General features: G+C 55.9%; 1 protein-coding gene across 25 annotated transcripts in view; it reads left to right on the forward strand.

Moving 5' to 3' along the window:
- Nucleotides 1-3,564: 3,564 nt before the first annotated feature.
- Nucleotides 3,565-15,447, forward strand: part of WNK2 (WNK lysine deficient protein kinase 2) — a 141,778-nt gene continuing 129,895 nt past the window's right edge. For 24 of the 25 annotated variants that reach the window (XM_054520235.2, XM_054520241.2, XM_054520242.2 and 21 more), the window contains exons 1-2: nt 3,584-3,811; nt 4,354-5,036. In XM_054520235.2, coding sequence (XP_054376210.2) covers nt 4,356-5,036 — 681 coding nt within the window. In that variant the 5' untranslated portion in view covers nt 3,584-3,811; nt 4,354-4,355. Of the gene's footprint in view, nt 3,812-4,353; nt 5,037-15,447 lie in introns of all 25 variants that reach the window. The other variant, XM_024252714.3, reaches the window with a different exon arrangement.

Consider the following 15,447-nt stretch of genomic DNA (forward strand, 5'->3'; position numbering starts at 1 on the left):
GCCTGGTCATGCCCTTCCCATCCTCTGACATCATCTTCCAGGAGTAGGAGCCCGAGCTTCCACAGCCCACCTGCTCCCACCTACTGCCACCTTCCTGCCACCACACACTATCAGGCCTTCATCCTGTCCTCACACCCTTCCTCAGGTCACAGGTCTTCCTGCATTCCCCCAAGCCACTTGCCTGGCTTCTCTGGGCTCTGCTTTTCCAGCACCGTCCTCCCCATCTGATGCCCCTACCAGGGTATCCTCCCCATGGTGTGACCCGGGGGGCACTCAGGCAAGTGGCCTGGCCACACTGGACCTGAGCACTAGATAGGTTGCCTGACTCCACTCAGAGGCAGAACCTGCCCCACCGGGCAATTGTGGACTGAGCTCCAGCTGCGCATGGCTAGACCCTGCTCTTCCTTCTACCCAGTGACCCTCGATGGGCCCTGATGTGAGCAGACGCAGTGGGGCTAGCCCCGTCTCCCTTCCTCCCTTCTTTCATGAGCATTTGTTGAATGCCTTCTGTTGCCAAGACTGTTGAGCATGACCATTATGCCCATCTCACAGATGAGCAAACTGAAACCATGGTCCTATTGCTTGCTGAGGCCCAGCTCCTGCAACTGCATCTGCATGGAGCAGGTGTGTGCCTGCATATGCCTACTGGCTGGGTAGGCTGGAGCATAGCCTGGACTTGGGAGAAACTTGTTTTACCAAAGGGGCTCCCTGGCATTGTGGAAGCTAAGGTGATAGCTGTGGGTAGAGATCACTGTCTCCACTCTGAGGCCTTGAGAAAGTTACTTAAAGTTGAAAAATCTCTGGGCAAGACCTCAATGTACTCATCTGTTCTAAACATCGAAGACAAATGCTGTCTCGCAATCCCAGCACTTCGGGAGGCTGAGGTGGGTGGATCACTTGAGGTCAGGAGTCCGATACCAGCCCGGCCAATATGGTGAAACCTCATCTCTACTAAAAATACAAAATTAGCTGGGCGTGGTGGTGGGCACCTGTAATCCCAGCTACTCAGGAGGCTGAGGCAGGAGAATTGCTTGATCCTGGGAGGCAGAGGTTGCAGTGAGCTGAGCTGAGATCCCGCCACTGCACTCCAGCCTGGGCAACAAAGTGAAACTCCATCTCAAAAAACAAAAACAAAAGCAGAAAACAAAAAACAAATCTCCAAAAGACAAATGCTGGCATCATGACCCTGGATCATGTAGCCTCAGGACACCCAGCAAAGCAGACTACAGTATTTACACTCCCCGTCTTAGCAGCAGGGAGGTGGAAGCTCAGAGATATCCAGTGACCTGCCAAAGGGCACATAGCCAGTGCTGTGAAGTCCTGACTTCCAAGGTCTGTCCAAGGATCCCTCAGGCTCCATCTGCCAGGATCCCAGGAGCTGCTCCTGAGCCCAGCCTGAGATTCCTTGCAGAGGAAACTGTGACCTGTCCACTACTGACTTAGCTGTGTACCCTAATGGTCATGGGTTGGCAGAGAGAATGAGCTCTCCACCATGGGAGGTGTGTAAGCAGAGATGCGTGAATTCACCCCTAAGGGCTCAGAGAGCACACAGTACTCTCTCAGGGACAGGCTGTCCCCCACTCCCCACAGCCTGGGCTGCTCCCTGCTGATTTGTGGGTGTAGCCATCCTTTCCCACGCATGTGTACAAGTGTGGGTGGGCAGCAGCCATGGGTGCTGATGAACCTTTTCCAGTGCTGGCAGGTATTTTGCCCACACACTGCCAGTGTGGCCTGTTGGGAGCAGGAGGAGGCCAGATAGGTACATGCTAGTTTCAGAACACGCTTAGCTCTGTTCCTTCCTGGTTTTCCCTTGGATAGGCTTGAACACACCCATCATGAACAGGTCTGTGGACTTGGTGCCCTTCCTAGATTGACTGAATCTACAAGGAATTGGCAGCCTTTTAAGGTGGGCAAGTCAGGATGATAAGAACACTCTGCAGGGCCGGATACTGAGGCTCAGGAAGGACCAGGACTTGCCCAAGTTCACTCAGCTGGTTAGGGGCAAGGTTGGGGGGTCTTTAACCTCCAAAGGGAAGACAGAAAAGATCCTTTTTCACCCCTGACCTCTACCTGGAAGACTCCTGCCCCAGGAGATGCAACTTAGATCCCTGTCCCTCAGGCCTCTCTGTCCTGCAGAGCTGGCGTCTGCTGTTTGGCCTCCTCCTCATGTGAGCTCTGGGCTCATGCCAGCGGGCTTGAGCCCTGGAATGAACGCCTGTCTCACAAGGTAGATTAGATTATATAAATAACAGGCAAGTGCCAAATGCATAGCCCTACACCTAGCACACTATTTAACCACTGGCTCTCTGGGGAGAAAAGTCCTGATTTGAGGTGTTTGCCAATTTCCATAGTGTAAATACTCCCAGCATTGCTGACTTCAGGCTACAGGGTAGCATTGCTGAACCCAGAGCTGGGAAGGGATGTTCACTGTTGCCCCTCACAAATTAGTTTCAGCCAGTGCCAGTGCCCAGCGGGGCTCCAGGAAGTCCTGCTTCTCTGGATAACAGTTGGCTTGGCATATTCTTCCCTCCACATTGTGAAGGTGAGATATCACCTCTGCTGGCTTTTATGCCACACGAGTTATTTTGTGCCAGGGGCTCCAAGGCCAACAGGCCCACAAGCATCTTTTCATCTCTGGAAGTGTGTGTATCTGATGGCGGTGCCAGCCCAGTGGGATAGGGACTGAGATGAGAATACTCTGGTATCTCCCTTGTGCCTCAGTTTCCTCACCTAGGATCATGGAGGCTGGGGTAAGGGTGAGGTGTTAGCTCATGGCATTGCCTGGAGCAGGGCTCAGAACTTAGCAGTATGGTTACTGACACAGGTCACCTGCTGCATTAGGGCCAGAGACGCCCAAGATAGGGCTTGTCCGTGGGGGTCTAGAGGACGAAGGAGCGAGAGATCATGGAAGACTTCTCGGGAGAGGTGGCATCTGGCAGAGGTGGGAAGGAAGAACACTTTGGGTCAAGAGGCTTCTGGAAGCCTCTCCATATCCCATCCAAGGCATTCCAGCTCAGCTTCGGTCGTGAAAGTTCTGGGATTTAGAGCATATAACTTCTGCCTTTGGCGCCTCAGTTTGCTCTAGACTGTGAAATGGGCACAATGATCACCAGTGCCTCCCTGGGTGATGATGAGGTCCTCATGGTTCCTGGTGGTGAAGTGAGGGCAGGAAAGGACACGCTGACCCCCACCAGGCTTAGCCCCAGGCTGGGCTCCCGAGGGTGGCGGTACCCCTGGTCCTTTTCTTCCTAGCCTGCCTATTCTGTCCTGGCACAGCGCCTTGAGGTCTGGCGCGCCGGGCTGCGGCGTGCTGAGGCGTTGAACCTGCTGCCTCCTCTCAGGAACAAACGGGGTCCTCTGCAGCTGACAGCCCTGCGGAACGTTCCAAAGAACTTCAGAGGACAGGAGCGCTACCTCGAGCAAAGAGCCGCGGGTGGGAGCCCAGGTAGCCGGCCCGCAGGTGGCCGCGCGCGCCCGCCAGTCCGCCAGCCCGTCCTCAGCCAGGTGGGCGTGCCAGGCCCAGCCCCCTGCGCCGGTCCGGGGCGGGGCGAACATAGCCCCGCCCTCCCCGCGCGCCGGGTCGGAGCCGGTGCGGGAGCGGAGCCGCGCGAAGCCGGCAGGAGCACGCGGGAGCGCGGCCCCGCAGTGGCCTGGCCCGAGAGAGCAGCGCGCAGGAGCCGGAACGGCGCCACGGCCCCCACCCCAGCGCGGACCTCGCCCGGAACTCGGATCCCGGCCTCGAAGCGTGATCTCGCCCGCCTCGCACGCCCTGGCCGCCGGGCCGCGGGCATGGACGGCGTCCGCTCGCCCTGTGAGTGCCGAGCCTCCCCCCAACGCCGCTCGCCGCCTTTGTGTGCGCGCCGCGGCGCTGCAGCCCCCTCCCCGCGCGCCCCTTCCGCGCCCCGGGCCCTCGTCCTTTGTGGAGCCGCCGCCGGGCCAGTGCCTTCCTCCCACCCCCGGGCTTCCCTATCCCCTTTACAGCTGCCTCCGGGACAGCCTAGCAGGACCCTCCCGGGCCAGGGCTGGGCAGGGCGCGAGATCCCTCTGCCGGCCTCCGGGGCCCTCAGGGACACCCTAGCAGGTCCTTTCTCCCAGGGTTCCAGGGACACCACAGGCCCGTCCCTCTCCGCAGCCTGGGGCTGAGCAGGACACGGACCCCTCCTCCTCAACCCGAGCCTCTGGTCCCATCGGCAGCCCCCCTTTCCCAGGGCCCCCAGAGACGGCCCCCCCAGGCTCTCTCCGCGGCCGGGGCTGGGCAGGGCGCGGGCTCGGGGCGGCGCTGTCTCATCCCGCGGCCTGGGCAGGTGCGGCAGGGCCGGCGCTCACGCGGGCCTGTGTGTCCTTGGCCCACAGAGATGGACAGCGATGGCGGCCGCCGAGACGCCCCCGGCACGCTGATGGAGCCCGGGCGCGGCGCGGGGCCCGCGGGCATGGCGGAGCCTCGGGCGAAGGCGGCGCGGCCGGGGCCCCAGCGCTTCCTGCGGCGCAGCGTGGTAGAGTCGGACCAGGAGGAGCCGCCGGGCTTGGAGGCAGCCGAGGCGCCGGGCCCGCAGCCCCCGCAGCCCCTGCAGCGCCGGGTGCTTCTGCTCTGCAAGACGCGCCGCCTCATCGCGGAGCGCGCCCGCGGACGCCCAGCCGCCCCCGCGCCCGCAGCGCCGGTAGCGCAGCCGGGAGCCCCCGGAACCCCCGCGGACGCCGGCCCCGAGCCCGTGGGCGCGCAGGAGCCCGGCCCGGACCCCATCGCAGCCGCTGTCGAAACCGCGCCTGCCCCCGACGGCGGCCCCAGGGAGGAGGCGGCGGCGACCGTGAGGAAGGAGGATGAGGGAGCGGCCGAGGCGAAGCCTGAGCCCGGGCGCACACGCCGGGACGAGCCTGAAGAGGAGGAGGACGACGAAGACGACCTCAAGGCCGTGGCCACCTCTCTGGACGGCCGCTTCCTCAAGTTCGACATCGAGCTGGGCCGCGGTTCCTTCAAGACGGTCTACAAGGGGCTGGACACGGAGACCTGGGTGGAGGTGGCCTGGTGTGAGCTGCAGGTGAGGGTGCCCCAGCCCACAGGGGGCTTTCCGCAGGGTCTGTCCGCGAGTGCGTCCTTGGGCCCGTCCTTGCTCCTGTGCCTGGCCTCAAGAAGCCCTGGGGGCGGCGGGGCTCCATGTGTGGCACCCTCTGTGTGGGTGGCCGGCAGGATGCGTACCAGGTGTGCGGACGGCATGTGGGGCCCGGCTGTGTCCGTGCGCAGGTTGTGGTTTGTGAGTCAGCTGGTGGCGAGGGCAGGCCTCTGTTGTGCGTTTGGTGTAAGTGTGCACGCTGTGGGCGTAGAGAAGGCCCTGGAGAGTGGGCCTCGGAGGCTGTGTCTCTTAGGCTGCTGCTTCTCCGGCCCTGATGACCTACTTTAATGACCCAGGGAATCTGGACTGTTGTGTCTTTGCAAAACAGTGTGGAGGCTTCAAGGCCCGCTGTGTGCAGTCAGAGTGTTTTGGGGGCTCTGAGCTGCCCATAAATTAGTACTTTCCTGTGTCCAGCAAGCTGTGGCTGCCCCAGCAGGGATACCTGCAGAGACTTCTTCTGACCCAGGGGCCTGTGACCCAGAGGTGGTGCCTGGTAGAGCTCTGGGGCCAGCTGGGCAAGGCCTGGAAGTGTGGTTAGTCGCCTCTGCTGCTCTGAGAGCTCCATTTGTTCACAAAATGGACGTGTGAGAGGTCTTAAAACCGAGTCATGCAGAATGCGGGTGGGGGTTTTTCTTGGCTGCAGAGGCTCTGGGCATGCATTTTTCATAATCCTGCCATCACCGTGGTGTCAGCCCCAGCCCTGCAAGATTATATAAACAGCCACCCTAGCTGTCCTGGGCCAGCCTTGGAAGCAGAGGCCATGCCTGTCCAGGGTGTGTTTACAGGCCTCCCTCTTTGGAGGTGGGCAGCTGTCAGGCATGAGCCAGTCTGGGAGAGTGCCGGCTGGAGGTGTAAGTGTGCTCTATTGGCCTGTAAAGTTAGCTGGCTGTCCAGTCCAGGCCTGAAACGGGGCTGGGGCAAGCTGGGGTAAGCTGTGTTCTAGGGCCGCTGGCCACACTGCAGGACTCTTGCATTTTTGGCTCAGAAATGGGATTCAATTGCTATATCCTCCGGCCCCGACAGGGTGGCCTGCGTGTGTGTGCAAGCCTGGATAATTCGGTGGGTGTCGACCTGTCGTCAGCCTTTCTCCCAAGACAAAGAGCTCCAGAGACCTGCCTCTCCACCACCCCTTGGTTCTGCCTTGGAGATGTGGCTTTTCAAGTTAGGGGTCAGTGGCATTGTGTGAGGTCCTTAGGAGGGACTGAACAGCTCCCCTCCCTCATGGTCCTGTAGGTTCCGATGGTACAGGAAAGACAGTGGGTGGGGCAGGGGGCTGTGATCTGGGGGTCCTAGGGTGCGATGGGCATTCCTGCTGCAAGGGAAAGCAGAGAGAAGAGAGGGCCTGAAAGGGGAGATGACTCTTGATTTTGGCAAGCAGTCTTCCTGCTCTTGCCCTTCCGACCCGAGCACCCTCAGGTGCTGCCTCCCAGGGCTGCCTCTGCAGGGTGGTGGATGGAACAGGGGTGCTGCAGTAGGCTGGATTTGAGTTAGACCTCGGCAGCCAGAGCCTGCTGATCTGGCTGAGGCATCGCAGGCGCATGTGACTCTTGGAGCTTGTTAGTTCCCATTCCCTTTAAGGAAAGGCAGGTGGTTCTTTCTCTGGGTCTGTCCCCTGCAGGCATGGGGTGGAGCCTGGCCTCTGTCCAGGGGTCTCTTGCTCCTTGACTCTAGATGGGAACAGCAACCTAGAGGTGCTTCTGGTCTATGTGCTTCTTATCTATATGTTGATGTTCCTTGCCAGGATGTTACTGGTGCCCCAAACTGGTGGTTTCCCCGCATCTCCCCCAAAAGAAGTACCTCCAACATTTGTCCCTAGTCGATGTGTGTCATTTGGGATCAGCTCCCTCTGTGCTGATCTGAGAGGGTTTTCCATGAGAGGGAGTCTGGGCCCGCTTAGAATAGCCCCCTTTGCTGAGAACTTGGTGTGTGTTGGGGCTGTGCTGGAAGTCTCCTCATCACAAACTGTGAAGACTGAGGGGAACAACCCCCAAGGTCAGCAGTGAGGAGATGGCAGGGTATTGTGGGATCAGGGGAGGAGGGCCTCTGCCTGTGTGTAGAGTGGTGTAGGCTGACTTTGTGCAGAGCTGTTGGAAGGACTGATGGGGCTGCCTGTGTGATGTCCTGGGTATGGGCCAGGGGCTGGTGGGCGTGTGGAATGGAAGAGGGTGGGGTGTAGGGCTGCAGGGAGATGAGGGGCTGTGGGAGGGGCGTTGGACTCTGCGAGGGGAGTGTGCTCCTGGGTGGGATGTGGGGTCAGGTCTCACTGAGCAGGGAAGGGTGACAGGTGGGCGCTCCTTCTCTAGGTGTTTTGGCTTTGTGTCGGGAGGGGCTGTCTTAGTCCACAGTGTGGAGATGCCATCCTGCACATGACCCCTAGCATTCTGGGCATGGGGAGGGTTCCTGGGAGTCATGCTTTACACAGTGGAGGGAGGGTCTAGGGGGATGTTGCCTTCAGCCAGGAGCCCTTCTTGGAATTGCTCTTGGCCTCTATCCCTTTCTTCCCCTACTCCTGCAGCACCTGCAGTCTGTCCAGGTGCTTGGGCTCTGTTCCCCTTCCTGCCCTCCACAGGCTGGGGGGCCTCCCTGGAGAACTGAGAGGCGCCAGTGGGGCTCACTTGTGTTTTTCAGGGTTCCCTGCCAGATGAGAGAAACGCCTTCATGTGGACCTAGTAAGCCTGGCTTAGAGGACATCTGATTTCCTTTGATAAATTAGCATTGAAAGAACTCTGTAGAGAGGGTAATATTTATTTATCTCACATCGAAGGGCAGTGAGGTGTTTCACCTTCTGAATTCTCCAGATGTGCAAAGCTGGAACCTGCACTGTTTTTTGTGGGGGAAGCCATTTTAAAATACCTCCCTGTCGTTCTTCTCTTGAATAAACTTTTATTCTTGGCAGCAGAACACATTACGGTAACAAAGAAGGAAGTAAAACACCAGAATCCCACCGCCTTCCTCCTTGCCCACATGTCCTGTGTTCCTGTGGTCATCTTTGGCCAGCCCTGGTACCCCCACAGACCCCTGTACTGTCAGACAGGGTGCGGGGTAGCCTAGGGCTCCATGTTGGCTCTGGGAGCGTCTGCTACCGCCATAGCTGGCCCAGCTGCCCTGGGGGTGCTGATCTGGGTCACTGGCCTGACCTTCTACAAGACCCTCCTCTAGGGGGTGGTGAGGCCACAGTACAGCAACGGGGAGGTGCCTGGTGTGGTGCTGTGGCCACCCCTTGTTCTGCCACCTTCTGTTGGGTCAGCACAATCTTGTTCCCTCCTCCTTTTGGTGTTGAGCTTTTGTGACTTCCTCGCCCTTCTTGGCTACCCAGGTTGCTGGACCAACACTGTTCCATGTGGCTCAGGGCTCCCGCTCTCACTTGCTGCCACCTTTGAGCTGGCCATAGGTCCCCAGGTTGAGAAAACATAGCCAACTCAGACCCAGGGAGGCAGCCTGTTTGCCTTTCCCGGACCTTCCTGTTTCTGCTGTGTCTCCCTTGGGGACCTGGAGTAAGCTTGGTTTTCACCCCCTTTAACAACACTGACGCCTCCCTGTCAGCATCTCCCTACTTTAGGGGACACAGGATCTTAGGATCTCAGTGCCACTGCCTCTGAGCTGCTGTGGCAGGGCTGGAACCTGAGTTTCCCAAGATGGTGCTGGGGCCTGCACCCAGCATGGGGGTCTTTCTACTTCATGGAGACGTGTATTCCTTGATCCTCAGCTCAGAGCACTTGCTGGGCCCTGGGAGAGCGGTGGAGTCCTAAAGAGGACTAAGGGTGGGGGTGCTGCTTCTAGTTCCAGAAAGTTACAAAGTAGGTCTTGCTGCTGCTTGGTGCTGCCCAGAGGGGGCAGGGCTCAAGGAACGATGTGTCCTACCCCAGCCGGGTGTCTCAGTGTCCTGTCCATCTTCCTGGGTCTGGGAGTGGATGATGCTGGTGGAGACTCGCTGAGTATGGCCTGTGCCAAGTGGGTGGTCCCCCCACCATCCTCCAAGGACAGCCCAGCCACCCGACAGCCTCTCTCCCAGCCTCTGGCAGCTCCGCCAGTGCCAGTGCTGAGCTGGCCCGTCGTCCCCTGCAGGTGGGATCCTTATCACCTTTCTAGGCAGGCACTCTGCATGTCATGGGCCACGCAGCCTCAGGCCAGGGTTTGGGGGACTGGAGAGCCTGCGTGCTTTGCTCGGATGGCCTCTCGTTGGAGGCCTGGCTGCCAGTCTCACCTGCTTTTAGCCCTGACCCAACTGACATGGGGAGAAGAGGAGACGAGGGGGCGAGCCAGTGCCGGGCACAGAGGAGGCGCATGGCACTCACTCACTGGGGCAAGACAATCAGAAGGCTTGACCCGATTTGGCTGGTGGTCACCCCTTTTAAAAATTCTCTGAAGTGCTTAATTTTATTGGGAGAGTTGTAATTTGAAATCAGTTGGATGCCAGCACTGAATTTGTTTTCCTGGGTGAGATGTTTTCTGCACCATGCTGACCGTGGTTTTGGTTTAGTTGGCAAAAAAGGCTGGCGCTAGCTGCCTGAAAGGCCTGTGCAGACGGACTTTCCCTCCCTCCCACTGGGGCAGAAATGTGGGTGCCAAGCTCTCGGTGCTTCTGCCCCCCGAGTGGTGGTGGCGAGGTGTGTGTCAGCAGCGATGACAGACAGCAGCCTGTGTAGGTCACCATCATGGGGGACACATTGAGGCTCAGGCACCACAGCTTGTTTTCTGCTAGAAGCAGGTGCTCCCGTGGCTCAGTGGTACCTTGTGGGCGCCTGGCTGAGCTGAATCAGGACCAGGCCACCATGGGACTCAAGCGTACCTGTGCTGCTTTCTGAGCCCCAGAGGGAGGACCCCAGCACTGGCTCAGATGTGTGGAGGGCCAGCCCCCACATGCCATTTGCCATTGCAAATGATTTGATTTTCCATTGCCAAAGCTTGTGTTTTCTCATTCCTCGTCAGCATGTTAGGAGGTCTGCCAGGGCAGCTGGACACGCCCTCCCGCAGCAGAAACATCCTGCCTTTGCATTTGTGTCCACAGGCCCTGCGGAGCAGGGATGTGGCTGGGGCAGCTGAGGGTCAGTGTTCTTATTTTTCCTCACATTAAACGTGGACGCAAATGTCCACACGTGCCCTGGCTGCTTCACGGGTCACCCACGTCTCCAGGCTTGATCTTGGGCCCTCCTCTAGGCGGCTGCTTTTCCAGAGGATACAACAGACCCAGGTGACCTAGAGGTGGCCACTGGGACACCAGACAGACCCAGATGGGGACAGCCTATAGACCAGCTTACAGCAAGGAAGACAAAGGGGCCGGGACACATCAGGGCTGGAAGAAGCCAAGGAGATGCAAGATGGGGCCTGTGCTGGAGATCCCCGCGGAGGACTGGATTGGATTGGACTGCGAGGACCTAGACTTGGTGGCAGTGCCATGACTGTGTCAGGCTCTGGGAAGCAAGTGGCCACCAAGTCCAGGACAAGCTCCAGGTCAGCGGGAGGATCTCGTGGGCCCTGAGAGTTGCATCCCCCCACCCTGCCCTGTCATTTCTGGGGACAGCTGGGGGCTTACTCTGAGGTCGCGTAAAGCTTTGTTGATGGACAGCTAGCATCAAGAGTAGGGGAGGGAGTGGATGTTCCTGAAGGTTCCAGAGGCCTGTACCTGGGTCTCAACAGTGCAGGCTTGTGTGTATGTTGACTCAGTGAGCATTTGTTGACCGTGTGTCCTGGTTCTAGACCTGGGGCTACCATAGTTAGCAGGACAGGTCACCGCCCTGGGAGACAGAGCCTGTGAGACCTGGAAATGTATTGGGCAGGTTGGGGAGTTCTGAGCGAGGCTGGAGGAGGGGCGGAAGTGGAGTGAGGTTTTGACAGGATCTCTCTGGCCACCTTGGGGACAGTTGGGGATGAGGGTAGAGCCAGGGGACCAGTAGGGAGGTGACTGCCACTGTCTAGGTGAGAGATTACAGGGCTGGTACTGGGTGGGATAGAGGCGGGGAGGGGAGAAGCATCAGATTCTGGGTGCATTTAAAGGTGGAGAGCACAGGATTTACATCAGATCTGAAGGTAGAGAAGGTAGGAATCGTCCAGGCATGGTGACTCATGCCTGTAATCCCAGCACTTAGTTTGAGACGGGTGGATCACTTGAGATCAAGAGTTCGAAACCAGCCTGGCCAACATGGTGAAACCCAGTCTCTAATAAAAATACAAAAAAATTACCCAAGTATGGTGGTGGGCACCTGTAATCCCAGCTACTTGGGGGGGCTGAGGCAGGAGAATCGCTTGAACCCAGGAGACAGGTTGCAGTGAGCTGAGATCGTGCCACTGTCCTCCAGCCTGGCGACAGAGCAAGACTCCGTCTCAAAAAAAAAAAAAAAAGGCCGGGCATGGTGGCTCATGCCTGTAATCCCAGCACTTTGGGAGGCCGAGGTGGGCGGATCACGAGGTCAAGAGATTGAGGCCATCCTGGCCAACATGGTGAAACCCCATCTGTACTAAAAATACAAAAATTAGCTGGGCGTGGTGGCAGGCACCTGTAGTCCCAGCTACTCGGGAGGCTGAGGCAGGAGAATCGCTTGAACCTGGGAGGCGGAGGTTGAGTGAGCCGAGATCGCGCCACTGCACTCCAGCCTGGCGACAGAGCGAGACTCCGTCTCAAGAAAAAAAAAAAAAAAAGAGAAGGTAGGAATCATGGTGGCAGCAGCTTTGGGCCTGGCAGGATGTGGCTGCTGTCCTCTGAGGGGGAGGGGGAAATGTGGATTTAGGGGAAGGGCAGGCCTTGGCTTGGGACATGCTTAATCTGAGTGCTTTGTAGGTGGCCAAGGGTGGTCCTCGGGTGGAGTGGGATCTCCCAGGCTGATCCTGACTTGGGAGCCTGGGTAGGCACCCCAGGAGCGCAGGGCTCCTCACCCTGCCCAGAGGGGCTGCCCAGGACAGGAGGGTGCTCCAGGATGCCAGAACTGTTTCAAAACATGATTCATACAATGGGCAGCAGATTCCGAGTTTTAGGTGCTAAGACAAAATTGGGAACTGTGCTGCACCTTAAAGACAACTGTCCCTTCCCTTGGGAGTTACCCTTCTTCCCACCCCGGGGCCCTGCTGGCCACCATGAATCCACGGTCTGGGTGGAGCTGGCCAGTGGTCCTGGGCTGGCTGGACTCGCCCCTCACCTTCCAGGACAGCTGGGAGCTGCAGCCCTTCTATGCCCATAGTCATCTTGTAGGTGTCTCTCAGGGCCTGTGGCTTGGGTCTGGCTTCAGGCTGCAGCTGGAAGACACTCAAGGTGATGGCACGGAGCTTTAGGTCACCTCATTGATGGAGAAGAACTTGACCTGGCCCAGCAGAGGTTTGGGCCGTGTGTCTGGGTCTCCCTTGTGGTCTGCCCTGGCTGTGCAGCCGTGATGGGGCATCAGCATCTGCCTGCTGTGGTGGGAAGGGGGGTTTGGGAGCCTCAAAGCCAGGAAGGATGTCGCCCCAAAGGTCCCGGCCGCCCTGCCCTGGTGCACACAAAATACCCCAGGGGTAGGAGGGCCCTGCCATGTTCCCAGTGTGTGGCCATGGGAGGGTGCCTGTTTCTGTGAGCCTCGGTTTACCCTTATGTGCAGTGTGGATGGTGTTAGCTGCCCTTCATGGCTGGGGGCACTATTGAGAGAAATGTGTTTCACCTGAGCACACAGGGGCCTCAGGTCAACCTCTTTTCTCCCCTCTTGCTCCCCCTGCAAAATAAACAGTTGTCTCCAGCAGAGATGTGGAGAGCAAGCCGAGCCAGCAGGTGGAGGCTGGTTCCCGAGGCTGCCTGTGTCTCCGCCCAGGAGCTGTGGGCACCCGTGCCACTGTTGCCTTAGTGCTTGAGCTGTAGATAAGGAAAAGGGTGTGAACGGCAGCAGCTGGGATTTTTGAAAAGCAAGCTAGGATCTGCCTCTGACCATAGACAATTCAGGGCTGTGTTTTGGGGAATCCCAGCTGGGAGGAGAGGCCTGAGCGGGGACGCTGGAGGTTGGCAACCTGAACACTGTCTGCAAGTTTTCCTGCTTCTGAGAGTTTTCACTTCCAATTCTCTTCTCTGGAGCATTGAATTCTAAGCATTTCCCAGAATACTTGATTACGACTTCTAATTTAAATTGGCTCTCATTAAATTATGTTAACATTTTTTAAAAAGAACGAAAGAAAAGTGGTCAAGGCGGTGCAGTATTGGTAAAAGAACAGATGAGTTGATCAATGGAATAGAATAGCAAGCCCGGAAATAGACCCTCATGAATAAAGTCAACTGATCTCTGACAAAGGAGCAAAGGCAGTAAAATAGAGACAAGATCATCTTTTCAACAAATGGCGCTGGAACAACTGCACATCCACATGCAGATAAATGATTCCAGATGCAGACCTTACACCCCTCACAAAAAATAAAATTGGCCATATGCCTAAATGTAAAATCCAAAATTATAAACCTGGCTTTGGCAGTGACTTTAGATATAACACCAAAGGCACAGTCCTTGAAAGAAAATAATGGTAAGCTGGACTTGATTAAAATTAAATGCTTCTGTTCTGTGAAAGACACTGTCAAGAGAATGAGAAGACAGGCCACAGCTGGGGAGAAAATATTTGCAAATGACCCATCTGCTTAAGGACTGTTATCCAAAATATACAAAGAACTCTTAAAACTCAACAATAAGAAAACAATCAGCTAAAAAAAATAGGCCAAAGAGCTTAACAGATACCTCACCAAGGAAGACACACAGATGGCAAATAAGCATATGAAAAGATGTTGCCCATCATAAGTCGTCAGGGAATTGCAAATTAAAACAATGAGCTCCCACTGCACACCTACTAGAATGGTCAAAATCTAGAACACTAACACCAAATACTGGTGAGGATGTGGAGTGACAGGAACTCTTATTCATTACTGGTAGGATTGCAAAATGGTACAGCTATTTTGGAAGGTCTTTTGGTAGTTTCTTATAAAACTAAACACACTCTTACTATGCTATCCGGCAACTGCGTTCCTTGGTATTTACCCAAAGGAGTTAAAAACTTAGGTCCACACAAAAACCTGCACACGGATGTTTATAGCAGCTTTATTCATAATTGCCAGAACTTGGAAGCAACCCAGATGTCCTTCAGCAGGTGAATGGATAAACAAACAGTGGCACATCCAGACAATGCAATCTTATTTAGTGCTAAAAGAAATGAGCTATGAAGACATGAAAACACAGAGAGGAACCAGAAATGAACGTTTAAGTGAAATAAGCCAATCTGAGAAGGCTGCATATTGTAGAATTCCAACTAGATGACATTCTGGAAAAGGCGAGAAACCATGAAGACAGAAAAAAAAAAAAAAAAGATCAGTGGTTGCCAGGGATTAGAGGAAGGGAGGGATGAAGAGGCAGATTTGTGGGGCAGTGAAACTATTTTGTATGATACTTTACTGGTGAATACATGTCATTATACATTTGTCAAAACCCATAGCATGTACAGAACCCAGAGTGAACCCAAGTGTAAATGCTGGATTTTAGTTAATCATCAATATTGGTTCATCAGTTATAACAAGTGTACCACACTAATGCGAGATGTTAATAATAGGGGAGCCTGTGTGTGGGTGTGAGGGAGTGTATGGGAACTCTACTTTTTGCTCAATTTTCCCATAAATCTAGAATGTCTCTAAAAATAGTTGATTAATTTTAAAAATGCAACAGCTACATTAAAGATGTTTGCAGAAATGGGCCAGGCACGGTGGCTCACGCCTGTAATCCCAGCACTTTGGGAGGCTGAGGCAGGTGGATCACCTGAGGTCAGGAGTTTGAGACCAGCCTGGCCAACATGGCGAAACCCTGTCTCTACTAAAAATACAAAAATTAGCTGGGGGTGGTGGCGGGCGCCTGTAATCCCAGCTACTTGGGAGGCTGAGGCATTAGAATTGCTTGAACCCGGGAGATGGAGGTTGCAGTGAGCCAAGATTGCGCCACTGCACTCCAGCCTGGGCGACAGAGTAAGACTTTGTCTCAAAAAAAGAAAAAAAAAAAAAAAGATGTTGCTGAAAAAAATATCACCCATAATCCAACCAAGTGAACACAACTGCTTTTATTTTTGAATAGGACCTTCTAGGTCTTGTTTACACATGTATATCATTTAAAAATACAGCTGCAGTTCAGGGTGTCACGACTTCTAGAATCTGTCTCTGGAGTGTCTTTAAAGCTATTGTTTTGCAAGAGGCCATGGTTCTGAGGTTTGTTCCTGGTCTTGGTGCTATTTTGAACCCTTTGTTGAGGGTGGCTGCAGAAGGGGTGCTGACACTAGATGTGTTTGGGGAGTGGTGGGTCAGACAGGCGTTGCTGTTGAGGAACTTCTCAGAGCCTTTACGATGCCCACTGTGTTGTGAAGCTCT

The sequence above is a fragment of the Pongo abelii genome, chromosome 13 (assembly GCF_028885655.2).
Source record: "Pongo abelii isolate AG06213 chromosome 13, NHGRI_mPonAbe1-v2.0_pri, whole genome shotgun sequence".
Taxonomy (NCBI): Eukaryota; Metazoa; Chordata; class Mammalia; order Primates; family Hominidae; genus Pongo; species Pongo abelii.